This window comes from Pieris brassicae, chromosome 8 (genome assembly GCF_905147105.1).
Source record: "Pieris brassicae chromosome 8, ilPieBrab1.1, whole genome shotgun sequence".
Classification (NCBI taxonomy): domain Eukaryota; kingdom Metazoa; phylum Arthropoda; class Insecta; order Lepidoptera; family Pieridae; genus Pieris; species Pieris brassicae.
In genome coordinates, this window is record NC_059672.1 from 21,029,705 (window position 1) to 21,055,151 (window position 25,447).

Below are 25,447 nucleotides of genomic sequence, written 5' to 3' on the forward strand. Positions count from 1 at the left end.
TATTTACTGTTCTCAAATCAAGGGCTTAGAACGGAAGAGAAGAACGTTTTTGTTTTATACAACGATTGTAAGGAGCTGCAACCATTACACCACATGACAATTTAAGTAATTAATAATGATAAAATAAATTAAAAACAACGATGTATCGTCTATCAGCAGGAGGCATGGTGAAATAGGAGCACGCACTTACATTCTCGTGGGTACAACACGCAAATACGTTATCGAAATAACTAATCTCACCGCATACACAAATTCAAATTCGACCTGTCACCTCACCACAAGTAGCACTCGTTCACTAGTATGATGCATGCCATAATTTAGGGAGAGAGAGCGATATTGGAAATGTGAACTTGGCTACATAAGAAAATAATAATAATTATACTGAAATAATTCGATACCACATGGATCACGTTTGTTTGCACTTTATATTAAAACAGTCATGGATGTTGACGATCGCCCCCGAGTCTGGAAGTGCAGCTGAGAGGTTCAGTCGCGTTACTTATTTATACTGGAGCAATTCATATCTAAGCACTAGGATCGTTTTATGCAGCCTTGTGGTTGATGCGCTAATTTTTTCATTATCACGAGTAGTATAATTATGGGAGCTTCTATTCTTTTTAAAGATAGTTTTTCCGCATATACAAAATATTCTCATAAATGTATTGATTTGCCAAAGTAAAAATATGTAATTCTTTAAACTTCCTTCGGAGTGACTCCCGAGGGGATAATCCGCAGATCGGAGTATCTAAAGCAAGTCAACTATAATAAAATCATAAGGTGATCGTTAAAGGACCTATTTTTTTAAGACATGTTGCAACAAACAAACAAACCTACACACAGAATACAGATAATTTCGTTTACTTTCAATTCAACACTAGGTTTTATTTTGCTTATACTACTATAAAATGAATTGGTATAATACAAATAGGTCAACATATTTCTGCATTAATTTTAATAAAAATAAATGTATCTCATTCATTAATTTTTCTTAAATCTTTTTAATTTATTTTATTTTATTCCTTTTTTTGACGTATACAATACAGTGTGGAATGGAAATTCTGAACGAGTCGAAATTAACTCTCCGTTTGACCGCAAATGACGACAATATTACAAACGAATACAAACCTGTAAACTTTTAACAAGTCTACACGAGAGATAGAACAGTTTTAAAGGTTTTATTTATATTTTAGACATACAATACTTTTCTATGAGAAATTTTTAAATCACCTCTATTTTTTATAACAAGTATGTTACCACCGCAACTTCTTGTATGCCAGTATATACATACTTAACTAAACCACTAACGATAAGTTAAACTACCCTCATTTAAAATCACCTCGGATTCAACATACCTACCTAGAAAAATAGCAAATAATTTTAAATGAAAAAATATTTAATTATTCTCTTGTATTTGTATATAAAAAGTTATGTTAGGCGTTCTGACCTTTATTTCTATAAATAAACTTATTTTTAACAAAATATTTTTGCCTGTATATTTTTTGCAGGCGCTGGGGGGATACGTAATAACATTGTTCGATATCTTAATTCCATGATAGGTACAGCATCGAGGTTTGAACCTAGGAAGAAGCAAATATGAACTATGAAATAATCGGTAATTCATTATAGTGAGTACAATAGGATAGGAGACCAGCCGTTCTCCCAAAATACTAAGGAAGCAAATGTATTATAGTATGAATTAAATAGAAGCAATTGGGGAAGTAATTTTTAAACTACATTTCAACGTCTTACACGACTAGTGACCGGCCACTCGACGCTCACAAATAATAGACATGCATATTAGCCGTACATATTTTATTTGTCATTACTTTACAGAATACTTAGGCGGTCTCCAAATGCCAAACCTATAAGTTTCACACATAGTTCTTGGCGTAAATTATATTATTGAGCTCCCAAATAAACTAGACTAGATCTATCCATTATCTTAATCGTTTAAATAATATTGGGCAAAGTGAAAATCTTAAAAATTGTAGTTTTTTTTAAATTTTAGCCCCCCTACGAAATAAAATTAACCCATTATATATTAATTTCTTGATATCTTCGACTCTTGTAGTGTGGGATATAGGCCAGTTGCCTCGCCTCCGCTCCGCTCTTGTTGCATGGAGTGACGCATTTAACAATCTTACTGCAGAAAGATCACTAAGTTGCGATCTGAAGCTTAACATTAAATGCTCGGTACCTTTATATCGATTTGTTGCTCCAGATCACACCTGGAGCCACCAAATACAAGACATGCTATAATAAGATGCATCACTGTCCAATGCAAACCATTATTTAAAAAATTACATTATTGATAAACCTCAAATAGCTATAGAACTTCTGTTTTTATCATTGTAACAATAAATAAATGTGACAAAACATCTACTAAGATCTTACCAAATTCAAGCGATAATAATCGTTTCTTAAATACAATAGATATATAAAGAACATCTATATCCCTAATATTTCGCAATTTAAATAAAATAATATGATTGAGGTAATGTCGGGTGCGTTACCAGGATGTTTAGATGCCATCTTACTTAGCATGAAGTTAAATTTGATTAAATACAAAAAGCTTAAGTATTGTACTGGTACACAAAATGATATTTCACCTACATTTTATGTAATAATTATTTGTTATTAACGTTCATCAGCCGTCTAAGATTTCTCACAGGCGCTGATTTATATATCATTGTTAATTTCCGTACCACCAGCGAAACCTTAACCTTTACCGGCTCACCCTCATTCATGACAATTCAATCAGCTTTTTCACAAAAACACTCGTTGATTATCATCACAGCTCCCATACCATTTGTCAAAAAGAGGGCGACTATTTTAGAGAGTCTTAGTAGAAGCCATTTAAAACTATACTTTAACTAAAAGCTATATCTGCAAAAAATATAAACAATTTTTTTATTGGATGAGATTATGAAGCGCAAATTATGAGCGCGTATTGCAGACACGTGATAGTACAAAGAAAACTCAAAAGTAACCAACGAACTGAATCGTGAGGCCTAAACCTAATCCACTATGATGTCTGTGGTCTTTCTGGTCCTCGGAGCGATAGCTATCCCTTCAGCCTGCTTAATAGTATCAGGCAGCTGGATGTGGAGAGTTTCTGGCGTGAGGAGCATCAGAAATCCTGCAATCGCTGCCATCAATCCGAATAAAAGGTACGGTAGTGATGGCATGTACTCCATCTACAAAAAAATATATATATTAAAAAATAATATGATTATGTCTTCGCATTCTTTACAAGAAATACAGTTCAATTAAAATAATAATAAAATAAGGAACTCAACGCTGTCAAGCGACCAGAGAGTAAGGTAAAGTAGTAAATAAAGGTAAATAAGGTGAGCGCAAGAAGTGCTAAACTACATAAGACATACAATCACTTGGACAACTAGAATTGAAGGAAATAAAGCAATTATAAATCATGTGTAAGTGGATAGGGACAGAAAGCCAATTGCATGTCTCACTGCGGAGACCCAAAAGAAAGAACGAAGGTTCCCATTATTTAATGAGATTTTAAGAATATAGTTTTTGGTAAGGCGTAGGCTATAGTTATGAGCTCCCAAGAATATAAAATCGTTTTTGAGGTAAGAAGGTGTTTTAGGATTGAAGAGGATGGGATATAAGAGATGTAGAACCAGGGTTACCAGCCTAGACCCTTACGGAATGCAGATATGAGGATATACTTTCTTAGACCGAATATGAAACGGATACAAAAATGTTGCAGATGATCCAGTTTATTAAGCAATTCCAAGCAAGCAAAAAGATCAGAAGAGCAAGAATCTATAATGGCAGAGATTGTGCTAATGAGGTTTTAGGGCTAATAGTAAAATTACTAAGTCGTCATAAGATACTGGATGCTCAGTAAAATTTGCAACTAAGCTTTTTACTGTTCGGCAAATATTTAAAGTCACACCATCGATATATACAAGTTATCTTGGCCTAATCAATTTTCAATGTTACATAAGGGCTGCCAATGATAATAACTTTACTCTTGTTGGAATCAATTTGGAGACCAAAATCTTTACTCCAGTCAACTATCTTTGCCAGCCTATCGCTTGTAGATTGTATGGCTTGCGGATGTTTTTTGAGACTTCATTGAAGATCACCGGCGTATTAATGAAAATTAGATGAAAAACGGAAAGTTAATGAGCTATAATAAATAGAAAAGAGAAGAGGAGAAAGTATGCCACCCCAGGTTTGATCAATGTCGATTAATGCCACAAAGTTCAGTATATTAAGAAATATTAATAGAACTAAGCAAACCCAACCCAAAAGCGTTGCTGAATATTAGCAGTTTGCAGTAATTGTTAGTTGTTTGATATTCAACACGCGAATGTGGCAACCCTAAAAATCTGAAAAATTTAAGATATGAGTGATTACAGGATGTATAATTGGATCCATGGGTTAGATGATAGCACGACCCATCCACTCACAGCGAAATACCATTCTCAACGTTATGGCTAGAGAATGCAGTAAAAGAAAAAGAAGGTAAACTGGGACGAGGTAGAGATGACAAATCCTCAAGTGAAAAGTCCAGGTTGATATTGTTTGAAGTAGTACGAGAAGGCGTAAAATAGGCCTTTACGCCGCCTTTACGATTGTTTACTTGCTTGCTTTGCTTACCAACACCCAGAGAAATTTCCATATTTTTGAGGAATCACCATTAGAAAGTCAATCATGAATGTGGCGTCTCTGCGTGTTACAACGGTAGCGAAAGATTTTGTAAAATTCTCTTTCCGCGTCTGTTCCGGCTGTTACCATCTTGGCTTTGTTGACACAAGTTTGAGCGTTCACTGGTAAAAAGAATCCCTTAGTCGTATCACCATTATTAGGATGCACTCCCCTTAAAGCCTGAGCCGGAATTCTCGGCGTGGACATATCGAGCGACGTTCAGTTCAGAGGGTAAAGTTAAGTTAGCCTCGAAAAAGCTGGGAGTGCTCAGTAAGGCGAAACGGTACTTTACTCTTTTGCAATTGTATGAAACGAAAGTTAACATGGAGTACTGTTTTCACCTCTTGGCGGGTGATCCCCAGTACCGGCTTGAAACGTCGACGACCCTGCTCTCAAATTGGCATGTTCCTTTGGCTCTGCGTAGAGATTTTGGTTCCCTCAACATCCTGTATCTATGAGATAGCATAATCTGTATGTATTTATGAGATAGCACAGCTCTTTTTGAGGCACTTTCTACTGCGGACCACCTCTTTGTGGAACCAGCTGCCAGTGGAGGTATTTCCAAAGCGATACGACATAGGGATCTACAAGAAAAGAGCGTACCATTTCCTGATAGATCACCATCATCACAATAGATCAAAACAAGGTCGTGATGAGAAAAGCAACAGCAAGAAGTAGGGAATGATTTAACATGGTTGAACTAGGTGACAATATAAAAGGCCTTGGCTTTGTGCGTAGCGCTAAATGGCAGATTATGAAGATTATAAGAGACGGTGATGCAAACTTTTTCGACAGTCCTCCTTTATTAAGGAAGTATTGAAATCATCCATAACTATTATGGTTTTATACAGAGGAGCAAATCTTTCAAAACCTACGAAATCGTCGACTAAAAGAGAAGGAGAGGAACACTCCAAGAAGAATTTTTAGTTTTAGTGATAATAATAAATAGAATTTACATGTATTTTAGATCTAAAACCCTAATTGGAAAGACGAATATACGTTTGTTGGACGAGCTTTTAAAAAAATTAAGAATATAATGATTTTGTTACATTACACATTTTCTTTGATTAATCATAAAAATGCCACGACACATGCGATCATAAAACAATGTAGGTAAACAAGTTATCTGTTGGAATTTCAACGATAAGACATTTGCTAATTACTGTTCATGCCCTTCAAAGACAAATAATTATTTTCTTCGTGCAAATATTTATTCAATATACTTGATATTTACTAAGTTCTATAAAACCTTGGAATATTGACGCGCTACATCCTTGATCCTACACTTAGACAGTACATACCTATTATAGAAAATATTATATGATATTTTAAAATTGCATCATAAAGACAATTTGAAACGCGAATAAACCATACTGATCTATAAAAATTTCACAGCTGTATTAACTAATTAACCGACCAGCTACACCCGTATACTAATCTAAATACGAGATCTAACCAGCAGAGGCGTGAGTGGTGCGGCGGTGGATCCTATTCGTCCAATCGCGGAGCAGGAACTTATCATGGATTGACGCACCCGAGTTGGAAACAATTCTATTGTGTATATGTAGATAGACGCAAACACCATGCTGATCATAAACTTGCCCACCATCGTTAGAGCTGTTCTCTCTGCAACATCAGTTACTGAATGAGGTAGCTACCTCTGAGCAAAAGGGGCACCGTTTACTTACATAGTTTTCTGGTTTAAGCATCTACTTTAAGCATCATTTTCAACATACATCCCTATTCATTTCTTAAAGAAATACGTAAAGTTTAGATGAAGCATGTCAACTGCTACTACAGATGAAAATACATTATTCTATTTTGCTTTCGAAGAGTTATATGATCGAATTCCGCAGATTTGTGCCTAAAATCTATTAAATACTTACTAAAAGGGGGGTCTGTGGGGCGATCAGCTGCCCTATCCTGCCTCCCATAGAGCACAGCGCTACCATCGAGTGACGGACTGATGTGGGGTACAGTTCTGATGTGTATATGTATATACTACTGAACACCATACTGATGGCCAGCTTTCCCAACAAGTTGAGGCACGTTTGAGCCCACTGTACATCTGAAATAACCTATCACTACACTACCATACTTTAATGATGAAAAACTTTTATTAAAAAAAACTAGGTAGTCTATTTCAATTTACCGATATGAGGGTACCATTTAAAGCAAATGTAGAAATACGATGATTTAAAAAAATTACACTAACGTTCTGGAATGAATGGCAATCCGAGCAGTGATAATCCGCAAACGAAGAATGCAGTCATGATAGACGCCTTCCTCCCGAAGCGGTCCAAGGTCAACACACTGAGACAGTATCCCGGAATCTCCACCAGCGCAGTGAGTAGGTAGTTTACGTAACTATTGCCCCCGAGGGATACAGAGTTTATGGATAGGCCGTAGTAAATAAACGTCACTGTGATCCACCAAAACGAGCAAATAAATAATCTCGACATCAAAACTCTTGAGCGAAGGACTTGCATCGCCAAAGATTCCTTCTTATCATCGTTCGTAGGAACAGAATCTTCCAATTGAACATTCTCATCGGTCAATAATTTTATAGTCTCCGGGGATAATTTCTTTTTGTTTATCTCGGCCGCTTTAAATATTATTCTTGCTGCCTCCTTTATTTTTCCTTTGCTTAGCAGCCATCGTACACTCTCTTCTATAAAAAAACAGTACAGGATAAATATGAACGATGGAGCGTAAAGGACCCTCGTCAATGTCCTCCATTCTGGAATTCCCCAGGCGATGAGTGACACCAACGCTTGGCCGATGGCAAATGCACAGGATATCACATTGCCACCGAGGACTCTCCGGTTGATTCCCACCATCTCTAGAGCTGCAAAAGAATCATTAATTTAGAGGAAAATAGTGTTACTTTAACATTCATACAGATGAGATCTGACGAGCTTCAATTGCTGGCTCTTTACTGAATTTATCTATTAAGACCACTTTCCACTATCATAACTCTACGTAATTGATGATTTAATTTTCCAATGAACTCACCTAGAATGAAACCCGAGGTATATACGCCGGAGCCGACAATAGCTTCGATTAGCTCGAGGCTAACGTAGATGATGTAGTTGGTGGAGAAGGACCGGATCACGCCCACCGCCGCAGGGGCCACCGCCGTCAAGATAAACGCTACCCGTCGACCGAATCTAGAGATTATATTCTTTTGTTATGGATTTCTCACACTTTCAAGTTCCTCTGAATACATATTAAGCCAGAGTTATATGATGACCATACTTTATAAAAGTTAAAGATTGCTCAATAACGTTTATGTACCAACCAAGGATTAAGAAATGCTGCAAATTTTCGGAAAAGCTCTTTATTATTAACATTAGACTGGAATGAATAACTTACGTGTCAGATATGTAGGCGGTAAGCGGGAGCGCGATGAATATGCCTGCACTATGTATGGTTCCAACCAGCGTTCGCTTCCACTCTTCGCATGCCAGATCAAACTGGTCATGGAAAATTAACAAGAGTAAATGAAGAGAACGGTTTGCTCACACTCAAGTGCCGTGCATATAGCCGTGTCAACTACTTTTAATCAAAATGATACTTACGGTGGCAACAATAGTATTGTTGTGTTTATAAACCCAGCTATCGCAACGTTCCGTCTGGGAGCTGTTGAAGGCATCCGCCGAACAGGTAACTCCCGTAGACACATATCGCTCGCACCGGCCGCCCGAGTCCGGCAGCGCCCACGGCCCCCAACCGTTCGTCTCGAAACGAGGTGGCGTTGCCTCACATTGGGGCACGCGACATCTGACATACGTTAAACATATTATATGGAAGGCACGGAAAGCACATGCTAACCAGTAAGGTATTTCTCAGGGAGAGTGCTCATGTACGTACGACCGTTTGACAGGGAACAGAATCTAAGCTGCTTAAAATAAAGCCCAATGACGTCATCTACTAGAAATATTTTTTTTATTACAAGTTACAAAGATCTTAAGCCGTTATTATAACGTTATTGATAAGCTAATTTCTATCGTGTAGAACTGATAAAAATATTTTTTAATCAAGGTTTAAGGACGTTTGCTATCTCAGAATGGACTATTCATTATTATTTAGTCTCTACCTAATTTATTTATGGCAGTTGTAATCACGAATGTTAATCTAAGACATCCTGCAAATCATATCAAGTACCGGAAATGTCCTTCGCTAAGTATTATGCTGTATTGTTGCATAATGTATGTCCTGGAGCTGCCCCTTTTATACGTAAAACGATATGATCGAATATTATAAACATTAAAAGATGTTGTCGTAGTATGGTTTTAAAATTCAATTAAAAAAAACTCAATTACGGTTGCGTTGACGCTTTAATTTGGTCATGAGTAACTTTATGCGGAACAACACCTACATGATTCAACGAACAATATGTTTCTCTAGAGTATGTGAATTTAATACAGAAAATAATCCGCTCGCATTAATCAACTAATCCATACAAAACGACGATAAGGGTTAATATCCAGACATCGCGTCCAAAATCCATAAAGAATGTGTCATTACAACTATAAATATCCCGACCCTATCAAATGGCAGGAGTAATTAATAACAATGATTACTTTTAGTAATACACCACCATATTTCTATCGGGGCATGATAATGTCATAATTAACTACTTTCGGACAAGCCGTTAGCGATAAACCTAAGCCACGCTTAGTGAGTTATAAAAAACCGACTTCCAAAAAGCTTAATACTAATGTAATAAATGAGATAGCTATATATATATTTATATATATATATATATATATATATATATATATATATATATATATTTATTTAAAAAAATATAGACAAGTAGCACAGCAGCGACCTCAAATACCACGATTCCCTTCCGCGACGACTTTATAAACAAAATCTCTCACAATGATATTATTTGTTCAACACAATTATTGCGTATAATCATTATCTTATGCAGGTGTAATGTTATGTATTACAGATTATGTATTACAGAAGAGAAAAAAACAGGTTCTCAAGTAAATAAACATTGTTTTCTTTTAAAATCGTATTATAATATTTAAACATATTACCTACTAGGTGTAGTCGCCAACACCAGTTACACTACAGTTTATTTTCAAACAATTTCACCTGATTGTTTAAACTCATCACATGAAATGTTTAGGCAGTAATTAGTTAGGAACGAAGATAAATTTATCACAAATTTAAATAACTCGTAATCACCTGTAATTTATGCTGGCAGCTGCAAAGATATACTGACTATTGTAAATCGCACTAAAGAGTATGGGTACCAAAATTAAGAGGTAGTTCTTAATCTGATATCTTCCGAACTGTCCCAACTCCTCAAGGACTATGTCCAAGTTTAACTTCTTTTCGGACATCGTGCTACGGTCAGCCACTGCGTGTACACACCACGCTCGCGGCGCGATCGGCCAACGTGTGGCTAATCTGATTGACTTTTTGCGATACAAATCAGTGAGAAAATCGTCACGTGTCGATAGGCCGTTTCAATGAAATTGACTCAGATAATACCCTCATCTGTCACTTACTACCTACTTTTTATAAAATTTTGTGCATCTGCTGCATCGGTGAGAGTGTGGATGCAAGTAAAGGGCATGAACAGACCTGTAATCGATTTTAGCGGCGTTAAAGATGTATTGGCTCTTGAACATGGCGTTGAAGATGATGACGGGCACCACCCAGCGGTACACGTGGCACTGGTACCTCCCGAACTGACCGATCTCCCGGAGTATCTTGTCTAGCTCCACATCGCGCGGCTTGCACATCTTAGCATTTTCATATAACACACTAACATTCTAATTTGTAGAGCTATTTAAACCTGAACATAGCTATCATGCGATAGTGATACTAGTAGTAGTCAAAAATTTGTTGCTTTAAGAAAAAATATCCTACGCTTGTCAAACAATGGCATTTCATTATATTATTTGGTGGTTTAATATGGCTCATCACTATGGTCACTTTGAAAAAAGTTTTAACGTCGTTGTCAAGGTAGACTAAGAGGTAAGGAAAACTAGAATCTCACGTAGAGAACTGGCCAAGAGCATAACCTCCAGCTAGCATGTACTGTTTATCTGCAATAATTTACATTTCCTTAACTTGACACTCATTAAGGCTGGTTGTGTAAAAGTAACGCTGTAAATACAGTTGAAGTTTTCCCTTAATCTTTCAACATTTCTATACAAGAATAACCTTTAACTTCTAATTTAGTAAATTCATAATGTCACTGAAACTTTTCATGGACCAGCAGTGTCACACCAGAAGGTTCTCTGAATACAGATGACTTCAATATATCAAGGTATAAGCAAAGCAGAGCGTGATAAACAGCTGTATATTGATATAAACACTTGACTGCTATTAGATTATTTAACGAATCTCGTCGTATAAACGATTCACGACATTTTCAAGATAATGTAAGTGTATCGTTTGTTAACAAATGCTATCTTGTATCACTTCGCTGCCTTTTCAAGTTTTTATCTTTAAGTTCACTACTATTTGGCTAATCAGTGTCACAATTTAATGCGCCAATTTTGACAGAAACACAATTGCTAGAAGTGATATTTGTCACGTTATCAGCACGAGATGTACAGAATTACCGACAATTAAGTTATTATTATGATTGCAGACACGTGGAATTTGACCACGTGTAATGGAAATACTTTCAGCAATTACTATTGTCTCGTACTAAACAGTGTAGTTAGATTACCATCGTTGACTTGTGGTCCATACTTTTATTTTCCCTGAACGATGAATAAATAACAAGTAGTAGTTTTACTAGGTGTCATAGTAACTTGTAAAACAAAAAAACTAGTCGGTTTAAAACCAGGGATTGAGACTTTATTGCCAGTTCTTCATTCCCTTGATTTGAGAAGTGGCAGTCACTGAAAGTTAAAAGCATTCATCTTTCTGATGTTCATAAGCATATATTAAGTTACCTATAGAAATAAATAATGTTGTACCACATAGGACGGTTCGGTGGCCGTCGATACACAATCTTATCCTAGAATAATAAGTCCTGAGTACATACCTCGTTACAATATCTTCTTACCAGGAAGAAAGGCACACAATATTATCAGCCGTAAGGATTTGGAGAAATTCTATTAGTTTGGGAACAAAGACAGGTTAGACTGATGCTAACACCTTGCCTCACGATAGTTCTCAAAAACGCACTGAACACTCACTATAAAATTCTATAAAGTGGACGTAACTATTATCAATTATAATTAACAAAAGGTATATATCAAAATAAAAATGTGTCTAACGCAACCCGAGCAAATCTCAACAATGACTCAACTAATAAATGTGACGATCGGTCGAGAAAAAATATTTGGGATCACCCTCATCAAAAATTATTAAATTGAAATTATGTATTTCGAACAAACGTTATTATTTTAATTAGGTTTTATCAGACTTTTAATAATAAATTAGTCAACTAAATGTGTAAGTTGACAATTAAAAGGAACTGCTTTAATTAGCGCCTGTTAATAATTAGTGCACGGAGATTCGCACTTTCTCACTTCTGTCTAGTTCAAAATACAAAGGATAAATTAAAAAATAAAACCAGATGTTATGTAACGCAATAATTACAATTTTCCCAAACTTTAATATATACATCAACACCGAATGCGAACAACTACATAAACGTGTAAGAACAGTATATAAACATATTTATATATCATATATATTTACAATTTAGGATTACAAAGTTACAACAGAGGCAGCTATGCGTACCTTTATCATTTTCAACTTTCTTGGTCTAAATTCTACGTCCGTGTGTGCAACTTACCGCAAATAAACCCAAAGTAAATTATAAAATAAAGCACCACCACAAAAACAGAACAGAGGGCAAATAGTTTACACAATCATTGTTGTAATCCATTCCAGTCACATTACGCCATTCCCAGAGTCACTTAAAATGTTACCAAGACAACAATTATTTTGACAAAATATTGAGATGGGAAATTTAAGAGATGTAACAGTTACTAACATTACTAAATAATTAATTAAGTTAGTTCAAATAATACATCTACTACGACTATCTTGTCTTAATGTCAAAAATCAATCAGCAAGAAGCTTTGGCAATTATCTAAAAATGTAAACATGTGACGAAATCTAAACATCCGAAACGATACTATGTCATCGTAGCAAGCTAACATTCGTAAAATACATAAGTTCTAGTAAGAGTGCGTTTAGAGAGTGACTTTTGTAAGGGAAATAATGTTCAAGTTAAAATTAGCTTAGAACAGTGAAGAAATGCAAAGCAAGAAACACATCACACACTCGAATATTATCATTTTCATTTACTTGTGAACGGATACAAGTCTTAGAAACAGCACAATAGAACTATCACTTAGACTTACCGAAACGGTAGAGTTAATAAAATATTTATAAATTCCAAAATGTGATAAATATTTACAAAAGATAAGACACACGAATATTCAGGTTAAAATTCATCACGTTATCGTTATCCGATTAGCGTATTTTTGGTAATTGTGGACAATAATAGCAAAGTGAAATGACGTATACGTTAAAATTGCGAGATGACTTTCGTTAATGTTTGTATGCGCTAAGGTGAGATCAATTCCTAGGCATCGAAATCATTACCATTCACGCTCAGAACAATCTCCCACCAGAGATGTAGTCACAATCTACCTTCGAGTCGAATGCTCGTCACTATTTCAAAATCGTATGACAAGTTTTGAAATTGTAACTTTCCAATATCTTACATTCTCCGATTCCTTTAAATAGGTTTTTAAAATCTACAACATACACGAAAATGGCTGTAAAAGAGCCGTATTTTTTTTTTTCGCTTTTTTTTCAACGATGTACTAATACACCGAACGAATTTAGGAAGACCGAATGGAGTTTTTATTAAACTACTAACGAGTAAAGCTCTGTTAGAAATCGCAAAAATGTCGCACGCATTTGTGCTTCATGATATTACAGGAATCTATTAATTTAATAAAAACGATCTGTGATCGTCCTGTCGTTTATGCGGGACATATGTCGCTATTGTTTACGGTGTCTCTGAACTGCTGGACAACGGCATCTGTGATGTTTTTTTTATTATTTTAGGACCCTTATTGGCGTCCATCGACAACTGATCGAACACAAGTCATATTAAAATGGTGTAATAATCTGCAAAGTTATTGTTTGAACATAATAAAGTTACGGCATGACTTAGATTGCGGAGTTAAAAGAAAATGGCGGACCGTAATTACTTTTGCCTTAACCCTAGTGTCGTTGTGGATACAACGCGAGTTTCACCCGACTTTCCCTTAACAGAACAGTTCACGTCACTCCGCGATTTCGGCAGATCCCGTTCTTCACGCGACGAGTCCTGAAAATTGTCACCACGATTAACACTCCCCGGCCGCATCTACCGCGACGCGGCAAGATCGAGAATACGGCCGTCGGCGCTCACCGTGTCAGAGGTCGGGACAGAGCGGCGTGAGCGGGTGAAGCGCCAGGGCGGCGGCGGCGGCGTCGGCGGCCGCGGCCGGCTCGCCGAGGGCGCCCAGCACTAGCGCCAGTCTGCGCCACGTGTCCGCCCGCCCGGGCTCCAGCGCGCCCGCCTCGCGCAGCGTCCGCTCGGCCAGGCGCAGCCAACCCAGGGAGTAGTAGGCCCCGCCTTGACGGGGCGAGAGCAGGTTAACGACAGGGTCAGTGGAACGGACCGAGAGAGCGACGAGTCAAAGGTGAGCCTCACCGAGCTGCAGCATGGTGTCCACGTGCGTGGGATGAATGGCGAGCGCGTTCTGGTAGCACTGGCGCGCTTCCTCCCACTCCCCGCACGCGCTGTGCACGCGCCCACGCTGCCGGTCACGACTTATTTAATTCTTTCGTTCTTTTTTGTCGCCGGATCGTCGCTGCACAATAATGCGCAACAGCGCATTCGGCATACGTAAAAGGCGATCGAACAACCCCTAACTCTACTGTGTCACTCACCGTGTACAACACGAGATGGCTGAAGGGCGTCAGGGCGGCGGCCTCCGACACGCATCCCGCCGCCGCACTCGTCCGACCCAACCTGGAATCCGCAGATCATCAACACGACGAACGACGACAGTCTCCCTTCCGGTCCCGTCGACCTCGCTCACCTCAGACAGAGATCGGCCAGCAGCAGCCAGGCGTGGGCGCGATGGTCCGCGAGGGGCGAACGCGCTCGTTGCGACAGCGTGGACGCGTTCTCGGACAGCGCCCGCTCCACGCGGTACGCGCCCGCCGACTCCGCTCGCACCGACGCTGTCGAGGTCAGGGAGAGACGAACGCATCGAGTCAGATCTCTACTCGCTCGTTCGGGTCGGGAAGCCTTCCGGGGCGAACGAGCAAATAGAGATCGAATCGCCGCGTGGACTGTAATTTGGACTGGAGCAGAGAACTGAACCAGACATTGTCTGAGGCGGGCGGGGCCCGCGTTGACGAGGTGGGAATACTTTACCGGCGTCCCTCACGCTGTGCCGGTCGTCCCGGATCGAGTCCGAGAGCGCGTCCAGTTCCGCGTACTGCTGCTCCCCGTCGGCCTCTTCGGCACTGTTGAGCAGCCGCAGCAGCTCTTTGCCCGTGGCCAACGCCGCCTGAACGCGACGATCACGATTACCTCGCGCTACGCGACAACTACTCCCAGATTGTGGAGCACTAATTAACAATTCGGTCTTTCTTCTTCAGTCTTTATTAAGGTCTTCAATTTAGAGAAATGGAATGTCACGCGATGAGACCGCGTACGAGTGTTTGTTTTTCTTCCTTGATCACAATATTACGAGACGAACGCCGATGCGAGCACTCACCTCGCCTCCCTCCCAGAGCAGCTGCAGAGCGGCCAGGGTCCAGAGGGGCCACTCGGCCGTGGGGTAGTGGTGCCTGGCCAGGCGAGCGGCGTGCAGGGCCCTGGAACCCCTGGGGCCGGCCGCCGCGCAGGACCACAGCGACGCCGCCAGGCGCAGGCCGCCGCCGCACTCGGCGCGGCACGAGAGACAGGCGCGGGTGGCGTCCTACAACGGAAGTTTCGTTGACGAGGCGGAGAGGCGGGGGCGAAGCGTCGCCGGTCGGCGGTCTCACCATGGCCTCGTTGAGCATGCCCTGGTGCACGTACTGCAGGGCGAGGTGGTAGAAGGCGAGGTGGTCGTTGTCGTCGAGCCGCACGCTCTGGACCAGGTACTTCAGGCACACCTCGTTCTCCGCGTCTTTTTCGATGCGACTGTTCGTTTTCTGCAAACGCCGTTTACGCTTTAGCTTCGTGACGCGGTCGAGGAACGCTTCGAATCGAAGGCGCGGAGGGCGCGATCACCTGCGCCTTCATCTGGTGCCCGATGGCGCAGTGCAGGTAGCAGCGCGCCAGCCGCGGGGCCGGGGTGTCGGGGCGGGCCCGCGCCGCGCTCAGCGCCTGCTCGGCCAGCTCGATGCCCTCCTCTATCTGCAAACGAGCATCGGTCACCGGCGTTCGCTCTCGACGAGCGGACGCCGACGCGAGGGGGCCACTCACCCATCCCGCCCCGAAGGCGGTGACGGCGGCCACCAGCCTCAGAGGCGCGTCGTGAGGCACCAGAGGCGCCGCGCGACGGGCGACGCTCACGGCCCGCACGTGCGCGTTCCACGACGGACTACCTGTGGACAGACCGTCCCTGTAGGCCCCGACCTCTAACGCGACGCCCGATCGACGCGAACCTCACCTTGCTTCGGCGGCGGACGAGCCGGCAGCGCCGGGCCGGGCTCGCGCCCGGACGCGGCGGCCGTGGCGAGCGCTCGCTGCCGCCAGATGTGGCCGCACCCGAACGAGAACTTCATCGCGCGCTCCAACGACTGCAATTGTGATAAATGAGAGGATGCCGGACGTCGTTTTCGAGCCGTCGGATGCGATCGGTCACCTCCAGCAGCAGCGGCAGCTGTCCCCAACGCGTGACGGCGACTGCCAGGAGGTCGACGAGCGCCACGGCGTTGTGCAGGGAGTGGGCTCGGGCGGCCTCGAACTCCGCGCTCTGCGAGAGGACGGCGTCCCTCACGGCCATGGCCTCCCCCACCACCAGCGACAGCACCACCTCCTCGTGCACGTTGCGGGGCACGAACTGCTCGCGAACATCGCTTTAGACAGAGATCTCCAATCGAACGAACCGAATGCGGGAGAACTGCGAATACCTGGTTGATGGCGGCATACTTCTTGGGTTTCCAAGGTCCGTCCGAGACTTGTTCCTCTCTGCGCCGGCCCAGAGTTCCGCCGATCGGCGGCGACACGCCTCGCGGCGCTTTGTAGACCTGCGGAGACGGTATTCGTACATTTGGTGCGCCCGCCCGACGCCGACTGTCATCGGATAACGAACCGACCTGTCCCGTGACGCCTCTCATGAGCACCTCGGCCAGCTGTCGGGCCAACGTCAAACGTAAGGCCTGCGTGGCCACGGACTCCACCGCCGTCAGCATTTCCCGATACCTTCGAATCATAAGCAAAGAGGGACGTAGAGAGCGAAAGAGAGGTCTGAAAGAACTGTCCCAGAACCGTAAAACACGAGCTCATAATTACGTTTAATAAATATAATAATAATAATTGTTAATTTTCAATAAATATGTTCTTTATCACTTTCGTAGAAACCTGACGTAAACCTTTTAAGTCATAAAAGTCATACGAAGTTCTGTCATAAATGGAAATAATGATAAAAAACAAAAGTACTTATCAGTTTTTAATGAGTGAGATATCAATTTATAGTACATTAGTTAAGGAATAGAAATAGCATGAAATATTCGCTTCTATTTTTAATACAGGCCCTGAAGCGCCACTGCCAGTCTTCTATCGCAGCGCGCACAACATTCATGTCAATTTCAGTGACTGCTTTCTTTAAAGATGAATTCGGACTCTTTGTTCCCCAAAATAATGGAATCCATCTATTATTAATAGCCAGCTCTTGAGGTATTAGCGATTATCAGTATGGCTTTCGTCGTGGTCGTTCGGCTGGTGACCTTCTAGTATACCTTACACATAGATGTGCAGAGGCAATTGGGGGAGGCGCTAGCGGTAAGATTGGACAAAGCGAAGGCCTTCGCTCGGGTGTGGCACAGAGAACTGCTCTCGAAGATTTCAGCCTATGGGCTTCCCGAGAAATTATGCGATCTCCAGCTTTCTGGCCGATCGGAGCATCAAGGTCGTCGTCGACGGAGCATGTTCCGACCTTAAACCCGTGAATGCTGGGGTCCCACAAGGCTGTGTTCTATCCCCGACCCTGTTTCATCTGCATATCAATGACATGTTGCAACTTAGCAACATTCATTGCTATGCGGACGACAGCACTGGGGATACTCTTTACACTGGCCGGGCAGGTATTTCTCGGGCAGTTGTCGATGAGTACCGGAACAAAGTTGTGCCTGAAGTCGAAACTCTACTACGTGGAGTCTCGGACTGGGGTAGACTAAACCTAGTCCAATTCAACCCCAAGAAAACACAAGTTTGCGCGTTTTTCGCGAAAATAAACACCCTTTGTCGCTACTCCTCTTTTCGAAAACACTCTTCTTGAAGCCACAGCCAGCATCGGAATACTTGGCGTTGACGTATCGAACGATGTTCAGTTTCGCGGTCATTTGGAGGGAAAGGCTAAATTAGCCTCCAAAAAGGTCTTGTTGAGCCTTGTGCTTCACTCCGGTGCACGGCTCCACATGGAATACTGCTCGGGGGCTCCCCAATACCAGCTCCTTCCACTTGACCATATTCAACAAAGAGCGGTTCCAATCGTCGATGACCAATCCTTCTCCGAGCGGCTCGATCCTTTGGCGTTGCGGAGATGTGTTACCATAGAGAGTGCTCAGAGGAGTTGTTCGGATTAATACTTGAGGCTGAATTTCATCACCGGACATCGAAATTCCTATATATATATATATGTATAACCTTCTCGTCCGTCGTTCAAAAAGAGCGGAACAAGTCTTAAAAGGCCGACAGCGCTCTGGCATTGAGAGTGTCCATGGGCGGTGGTATCTCTTAACATCTGGTGAGCCTCCTGCACGTATGACCCGTCTCTATAATAAAAAATAAAAATAAAAAAAAGATTCTTCAAATTTTTACGGGGAAAATTATCACAGACCTTCCTCTGTAAGATGGGCCAAATTTTACAGTCCTAAGGATTAAGATCCGGGACTGGAGGAAGGCCAATCCTCATTTCTAATTAAGTCGATGTTTTGACGCTCAAACCAGGCTTGAGTGGTCTCGGCTTTGTGTGCAGGCGCAGTCCTGCTCCCAAACAGACCATTACTGATAATTTACGATGTCGATGTTGCACCCTCGGAACTTTATTTCCAGCTTCTTAAGAACTCCTAGCTTACACACTATCATTCTGTTTATTGTACTTCTGTTCAATATCGAAACATTTTTCGTCCGTAAAGAGGATATCACGGTAAGCCTTATTGCTTTTAGACATTGTTGGACATAGCATTAGGTAAGTGCCCACTGTTTTTTTTGCAAAAAAAGTCTTAATTTAAAACCTTTTTTTACTGTTTTTCCACTGACACCCATCTGCAAAGCCATAGACTTCTGTTTTCGGACAGGATTCCGACAGGATTGTGTTTCTGCGGAGCGTGGCCCGCCAGTTCTGTTCTTGTCCTCAACACTGGAGACATCATTGTACCTATCATTGGTACGGTACACAAACCTATAGATCTCGGCGAATGGCCACAGCGGTGCAGTTGTGTTTTGTTTTAAAACAATAGTCAAACATTCAAAAATAGAATGCAATATTTTTTTTTATAAAATCATGTTCGAAATTTAAAAATAACGCGCCAGCGACAGAACTTTGGGACCAACTACGCAGTTTGATTGAGTAAAGTTGAATAAAAGGTCATGGAAAACACACACTTGATACATTTGGAAATCTCGTATTTCGTTACCACCACAAATACAGAATAACCTTTACAGGAAATTGTTACGCCTGGCTAACAAACTATTTAATCACCTTCTCAGAGGTTATAGATCACTGCCGTGTGATGCTTTCACGGGGAATGTGATTAAATTTATGCCGGGTCATAATCGTACAAGTCGAGTCTTCTTGAAGATGTTCTCAACATCTTCAAGAAAGACCATTCACCTAGAACGAGGCAAAGTACGCTAATCTTCAATAGAGAGGCGAGTCCGAGTGTGCAAAATACAAGGCCTCGGCTCGTACACAAACTCTGACAACATTATAAATAACACAACTAATTATTATGACATTGTGAAAATTAATATGAATATAATATTGTAAATGTACCGTTTCATTGCATTATTTATTTATTTATTTGTACATCACCATTTACAGTTACACTTTCACAGTGCACACAGCTCTCTCACGTTACCTGTCGACGGCGGCGGTGAGTCTTCCGGCCCGAATGTGCAAGAGGGGCGCCCTCTGGAGGGCAGTCTCGAGAGTGGCTCCCGCGCGAGCGGCCGACGCCCTCTGCAGGTACAGCAGCGTCAACTCGGACGCGAGTTCGAAGCTACGAATCTGAAATTTGCCACAATCCGGACGTTAATGAGCATAATGTTTTACAGCTTTACTCTCCTGCAACTTTATCAAATAAAGACAAACAAATTTTAAATGTAATAAAACCTTTTTTTTTTTAAATCCAATCGTCCTCCAACATTGAGATGTCACATGATTGTATCAAAATTTCATGCAGATTAAATATCTATAGAAATGGTGGCGGCAAAACCGTTCACTATTTGTGCTATACGTAGTTAGAAATGAGAAATTAATTAATGTTAATTTTAAGTTTTTTGTTTACCATCTCTGCCTCCCATTCGGCTTGTTTAAACTTGCTGGTAGACGACGGTAACACGCTCTGCTCCAAGCATAGCCCTTTAATAGCATAAGACTCAGCTACGATGCGAAGACTTCGACTGAAATAGTTTGATTACTAATTAGGTAATGATCACTAAAGAGAAACATTTTCATCTTAAGAATCTAAGTAGGATGTGATATTGTTATTCTTATATTTGTTCCTACGCTATCGATAATTACCACATTACATCATGCACCACTTCCTTCATGACCGTGACTCATAATCAAATGTTATCTTAGTAAAAGTTACAAATTCCATGGACAAAATGTACTATGATTATAGTTAGTAGTCTTTACTCTTTTGTGTGTGCTTACATAATCGTGGTCAAAAATTATTTGAAATTGGCTTTTTTTAGCAAAAATTTTATAGAAAATCAGATCAATATATGCCAGAAAATGAGCATTTCGGAAAGAAATATTATGACATTATCAAATATAACAATTTTTAAATAAACATAGTACATACATATGACAAAAAAAATTCAAACCATTACAATTAACTTAAAAGCAAAGGCAGATACATTATTATACAAATTGTACTTTTTGTTTCATTTCTAGATACATCTTCTAAATGGCTTGATAAATAACATAAACAATATTCTAATAAAGTTTGTTAAACTTACACAGGCAATTCTTTCTCAGTCAAAGTGTTTAATTCTGCAAACTTATAGTGTTTTAATGCATCATCATATGATCCACATGCAAAGTGAAGCTTGCCAAGCAACAAATGAGCATCTAATGCAACTCCTGCTTTCTTTCCAGCTTCGTCTGTAGCCAGTGTCAAGTATCCTTTAGGCTCAGACAACTCTCTTTGAGCACGTTCTGTATTGTCCTTGATAGGAGGCCATTCTTCTAGATAGACTTCTAACTTTCCTTCCCCAATCAAGAAGTGTGCAAGGCTCTCTGGAACACCACAATTATCAAATAGTTTACTTATTGTTTGCAGAGAAATTGGACAAGACAACTCTTTCATATAAACTCTTAATAAAACTTTATCAGAAACCTGTCATAAATTCAACATTACATTTAATAATATTGTTATGAGCAAAAAATAATTGCTTATACAATGAAAACTAATTAGGCATATACAATCAGAAACACATAAATAAGATAGAAAATAGTTAATTTGATGTAACTAATTCCACAAGATGATGTGGGATCATGCATTGCGATACAATCTTTTATGCCTCAATTTATGTTATGCATCTTTAATCAAATTTAAGAGCCAATTTTAAAAGATAGTGTTTACTAGACTGGTTGGATAGTAATGATATACGACGATTAGTAAACTCCAGTGAATATTTTACCGTGCTGTGGTGACCTGGCCTTGAGTTGTTGAGCTAGCTCCACAGCCTTCTTCCAATTAGACTCCTCGCGACTCTTTTCAATATCGGTCTCGTAGGTTCTCACCGAATTTTTACTTCTCGATGTCATGATAATACCAGTTCATATAATAGATGTCACAGCATATATTGACAAATTATCATTTTATTATAACATTACAAAATCTTAGCAAATAAATCTAAAGAATGCTAAGTCGACAGTCCTAACTCCACTCCACAATCCCCTCTCCTATCCGATGACAGAACATGGGTATGGCATAACAATGTCATCAATCGACGTTCACTAATCAGTAATCACTGTTCTGCGGTTCAGCCTTGAGACCTAATAACAGAATATATACACTAAAAGTCATCTGACATCTGTATAATGGTACTCTGTGCGATGTCTGTCAAGAACATAGCTGGCTGTATGAAACTAAAGTCCTTTGCCTGTTCCATTAGGGATAAATTAATAAAAAAATAACAACATAGATAAAATACTCTACAGACACAGATGTTCATTCATTGGGGTGCACTATACAATTTATCACATTATAGCTTCCTAAATAGGTTGCCATCTTATTATAAATCTGGTATAGTTTGATGATTATAACTTATTTCATTAAACTAAGCCGAGTTCGTATAAAATGTAACACTAAAATTGTTTTGATTTTTTGCTCCTCATATCATGAAATACTAGATGGCGTTAGGTGTTCAAACAAGATTATCAATGATTAAATAAAGTTTATTTTACGATGAACCATCAATGTTTAATAAGAATTTTTTTATTTTATTTTATATAATATAACTTTAAACGAGTTTTGTAATAATATTTTACATACCATACATATAGATGTACCTTAATGTTGATCTAGAATAATTACTAGAACTCTTATCATTCTGAGATGTTGTAAAATTCATTTCATTTTGTACGTTCAGGTATTAATCCTAAATTTACGTCGGCGCCCTTGGCGCTGAGAGGACGAAAGGAATATCACGATGCTTTGATCTTTAATTTCAAAATTCATTAAAAATTTAGCTGCATTGTTTCGTTTCTCTTTTATTATATCAACCCAAATATTATCTGATGAAAAATATACGCAGTGGACTTTTTCTCATTGAAATAAAACGGAGTTTACTTTATCCTAATTTCGTATTCAAAGTCGAAGGAACTCATTATTCTAAAAATAGCTTTAATACTTATCAACTGTGTTTTCCGGCGATGTCGCGGGGAGGCACTAGGCCGTGACTGACACTGTCCCTCGATATGCCGACGCGGGACAGATTATTTCCAAGAAAACGTTTGATTTACTGTAACGAAATATTAAAGATACTATTACATAAGTATTACTCTGACAATAATAGTGTGTATTATTTAAAAAGTCAGATTTCAAAACTATCCCTGTGTCAACTACCACACGGAGGGCTTTAATTTAATTTGCTTGTCAGTTCCAAATGGTTCATACTCTATAATAATAACAGGCAATGTCTAGAATAATTGCAAACGAGTAGCGTGATGTTCGCCCGTAATCCGATTACATTAAGAATACGCAGCGCGTCGCACTACGACAACTTGCCACTCCTATTCTAATTGTTACGCAGTTCTGATGCAACTAGCAGTACTTCGAGCCAAGAAGATTGAAGTCCGCACCATGATGTAGGAAAATAACCAGGAATCGTCCCTATCTTGAATTTTGGCTCTTTTCAACCGTTATTTTTTTATTATATTGTTACGAAGATGGGTCGACTGCAATGTTTCTAGATTTTTCCACTAGTTAGAAAACTTTTCAGCAGGCTGTAATATGATTTCTGACCGTGTCAGGAGAGGGTCAATCACATATTAGAAAATTGTAATTTCCATAATGTTACCCTAGTTTTCAGGAAGCTGAAACCTTTTTTCAGTCGGTTTCAGAACATGTGTAGTAGAGTGGTTTAGTTTTCAGGAGACCCGTTTTCAGGCGTTTTCAGGCCTAGTTATACCCCTTTGATGAAGGAATATTCTAGACCGAACTTTCTAGGTGTGAGACAAGGACGAAATGATACGAGAGAGAGAGAGAGAGAAGATCAGAACTTTCTCGAAACTAGACGAGCACTCTAGAACGCTGTACGACAAGGACGGAGCAACGTGCGAAAGAGACAAAGAGTGCGGACGTTCTAGAATTGTGCAATCGCTCAGTAGCAAGCCCGCCTAGAAAGTTCTCGAATATTGTTTAGAATTATTCCCAGGGATATATAAGCGAGCCGAAACGCGACTAGTCGCCTTTAGTTTTGAATGCGATAACAGGAGAGAAACACCGAAGCGATAAAGTGAATACAAGTGATAAAGTACTGTGTGAAGTGTGCATAAGTGAAGTAATTAGTGACTGTGTTTTTGTGTGTTATTAATGCATCTCTGCAATTAATTTGTGCCCAAAAATTCCTCATTGATTTATCAAGAAATAAACCTTTGACGAAATCTACGGCATTTTCTATCCGATCCCCTAGCTCGTAACAATATCAAAACAAATACCAAGAAATCATCACCAACATTGTGATTTGGATGTTTTCTGTTTCAATTTGTCTCGTATATTAAGATTTTCTATTTTAAACTTAAAAAACGCAAGTTGAAATTAAGTCTCGCTATATTTCGTTTCCAACGAGAGCAAAAAACTAATGATACTCTATAGGGTAGTTAATCTAACGAACTGCGCTTCTGAATATTGAAGTGGCTCAATAATATTAAACGGTTTCCGAGTGCAGGGAAAACGAAAAAATGTTTATTTTCATTGGCCCATATCCGCTGCTCCGAGACTCGTTACTTTGTAATTTCCGCTCTACCCTTACATCAAGTTATTTCATTTCACAACATCGCAGTAGATATTTGTTGACTCAATTATTTCATATTTTGTCTGTTACTTTACATTTACTTGTTAATCATGATTTGTATATTATTAAGAATAATTTATAGATCTTGTCTCTATATATCAAGTAACTAGAAACAAAAATATTAATATTAATAATTTATTGTTTTTATAGGTAAAATGTGATATAATAAATCCGGGACTGGAAAATGATTCAGCATTCAAATACATAAAAGTAAAGCCAAACTCAATAACGAATGTGTGAAGCCTCCCAAAGCGCATCTATCGCTAGGTATGGGCGCGGCAGAGGGCTTGAAGGGGCGGCGTGGGGGTAGGGGAGCACAACGTTCACTGTAAAACGAGCCTGAACTGCCTACATGGATAATATTACGTTAGAACACCAGTCTATGTGTGCCTATCGTTACGCAGGGCTTGCAATCTTCCATATTCCGATCGAAAAGTCATTCACGAAGTACTTGTTATTGATGCCATACCTAGTATATACATACTTACTTATATTTTAGTATTTCAAAACTCGCCTACAGTCATATGTTTAGCACAATGCAATGAATAAGTTTGACTTCGTTCCCTTTTTTGACTAAGTGTAGCAACCCTATTTAAGCAGGGTGGCAACTGGTAAGGGGATGAATGACGTAGGTCAATGTCGGGCCGGCAGCCGCCTCGCACCGGCAAATTGGTTTACGACTCTTCAAATTGCAACATTAATTAATTATAGCGTTCAAGATCAATTTTATTAGCGGTTAAAGAAGAATATGCATGTCTGTCTCTCTTTCGACATTGTTTCTCCTTATAA

The 25,447-nt window shown here is 40.0% G+C and overlaps 2 protein-coding genes across 5 annotated transcripts; both read right to left on the minus strand.

Moving 5' to 3' along the window:
* Window positions 1–1,795: 1,795 nt before the first annotated feature.
* Window positions 1,796–11,352, minus strand: LOC123713194 (organic cation transporter protein-like). 4 transcript variants are annotated; one of them, XM_045666752.1, is made up of 7 exons: window positions 10,291–11,352; window positions 8,265–8,466; window positions 8,059–8,159; window positions 7,699–7,853; window positions 6,899–7,531; window positions 6,140–6,309; window positions 1,796–3,197 (listed from the first exon to the last, which is right to left on the minus strand). In XM_045666752.1, exons 1-7 carry the CDS (start codon window positions 10,449–10,451, stop codon window positions 3,018–3,020), a joined length of 1,602 nt encoding a protein of 533 aa, XP_045522708.1. In that variant the 5' UTR covers window positions 10,452–11,352; the 3' UTR covers window positions 1,796–3,017. The 4 variants fall into 4 exon arrangements, with proteins under 4 accessions (XP_045522708.1, XP_045522706.1, XP_045522710.1 ...); XM_045666750.1 differs by lacking the exon at window positions 6,140–6,309 and adding an exon at window positions 6,570–6,751 and having other exon boundaries at window positions 10,291–11,083; XM_045666754.1 differs by lacking the exons at window positions 6,140–6,309; window positions 10,291–11,352 and adding exons at window positions 6,570–6,751; window positions 9,889–10,114.
* Window positions 11,353–12,250: 898 nt separating this feature from the next.
* LOC123713023 (tetratricopeptide repeat protein 7B) lies at window positions 12,251–22,076 on the minus strand. Its single transcript, XM_045666495.1, has 18 exons — window positions 21,779–22,076; window positions 21,095–21,374; window positions 20,416–20,530; window positions 19,987–20,135; window positions 17,002–17,107; window positions 16,816–16,932; window positions 16,548–16,745; window positions 16,353–16,482; window positions 16,166–16,287; window positions 15,971–16,096; window positions 15,742–15,891; window positions 15,471–15,674; window positions 15,125–15,260; window positions 14,784–14,928; window positions 14,632–14,713; window positions 14,393–14,498; window positions 14,108–14,314; window positions 12,251–14,023 (listed from the first exon to the last, which is right to left on the minus strand). Exons 1-17 carry the CDS (start codon window positions 21,903–21,905, stop codon window positions 14,112–14,114), a joined length of 2,496 nt encoding a protein of 831 aa, XP_045522451.1. The 5' UTR covers window positions 21,906–22,076; the 3' UTR covers window positions 12,251–14,023; window positions 14,108–14,111.
* Window positions 22,077–25,447: the final 3,371 nt, after the last annotated feature.

Coding starts and splice junctions, on each gene's coding strand:
- LOC123713194 (XM_045666750.1), bottom strand. CDS start 10,451: ATGTGCAAGCCGCGCGATGTGGAGCTAGACAAGATACTCCGGGAGATC. Junction 7,854..8,058: donor ACCGCCTACATATCTGACAC/GTAAGTTATTCA, acceptor TATAATCTCTAG/ATTCGGTCGACGGGTAGCGT. Junction 7,532..7,698: donor TACCTCGGGTTTCATTCTAG/GTGAGTTCATTG, acceptor ATTCTTTTGCAG/CTCTAGAGATGGTGGGAATC.
- LOC123713023 (XM_045666495.1), bottom strand. CDS start 21,905: ATGACATCGAGAAGTAAAAATTCGGTGAGAACCTACGAGACCGATATT. Junction 15,261..15,470: donor TGCTCTGGGAGGGAGGCGAG/GTGAGTGCTCGC, acceptor CGTCGCGTTCAG/GCGGCGTTGGCCACGGGCAA. Junction 14,929..15,124: donor GCACAGCGTGAGGGACGCCG/GTAAAGTATTCC, acceptor TGACCTCGACAG/CGTCGGTGCGAGCGGAGTCG.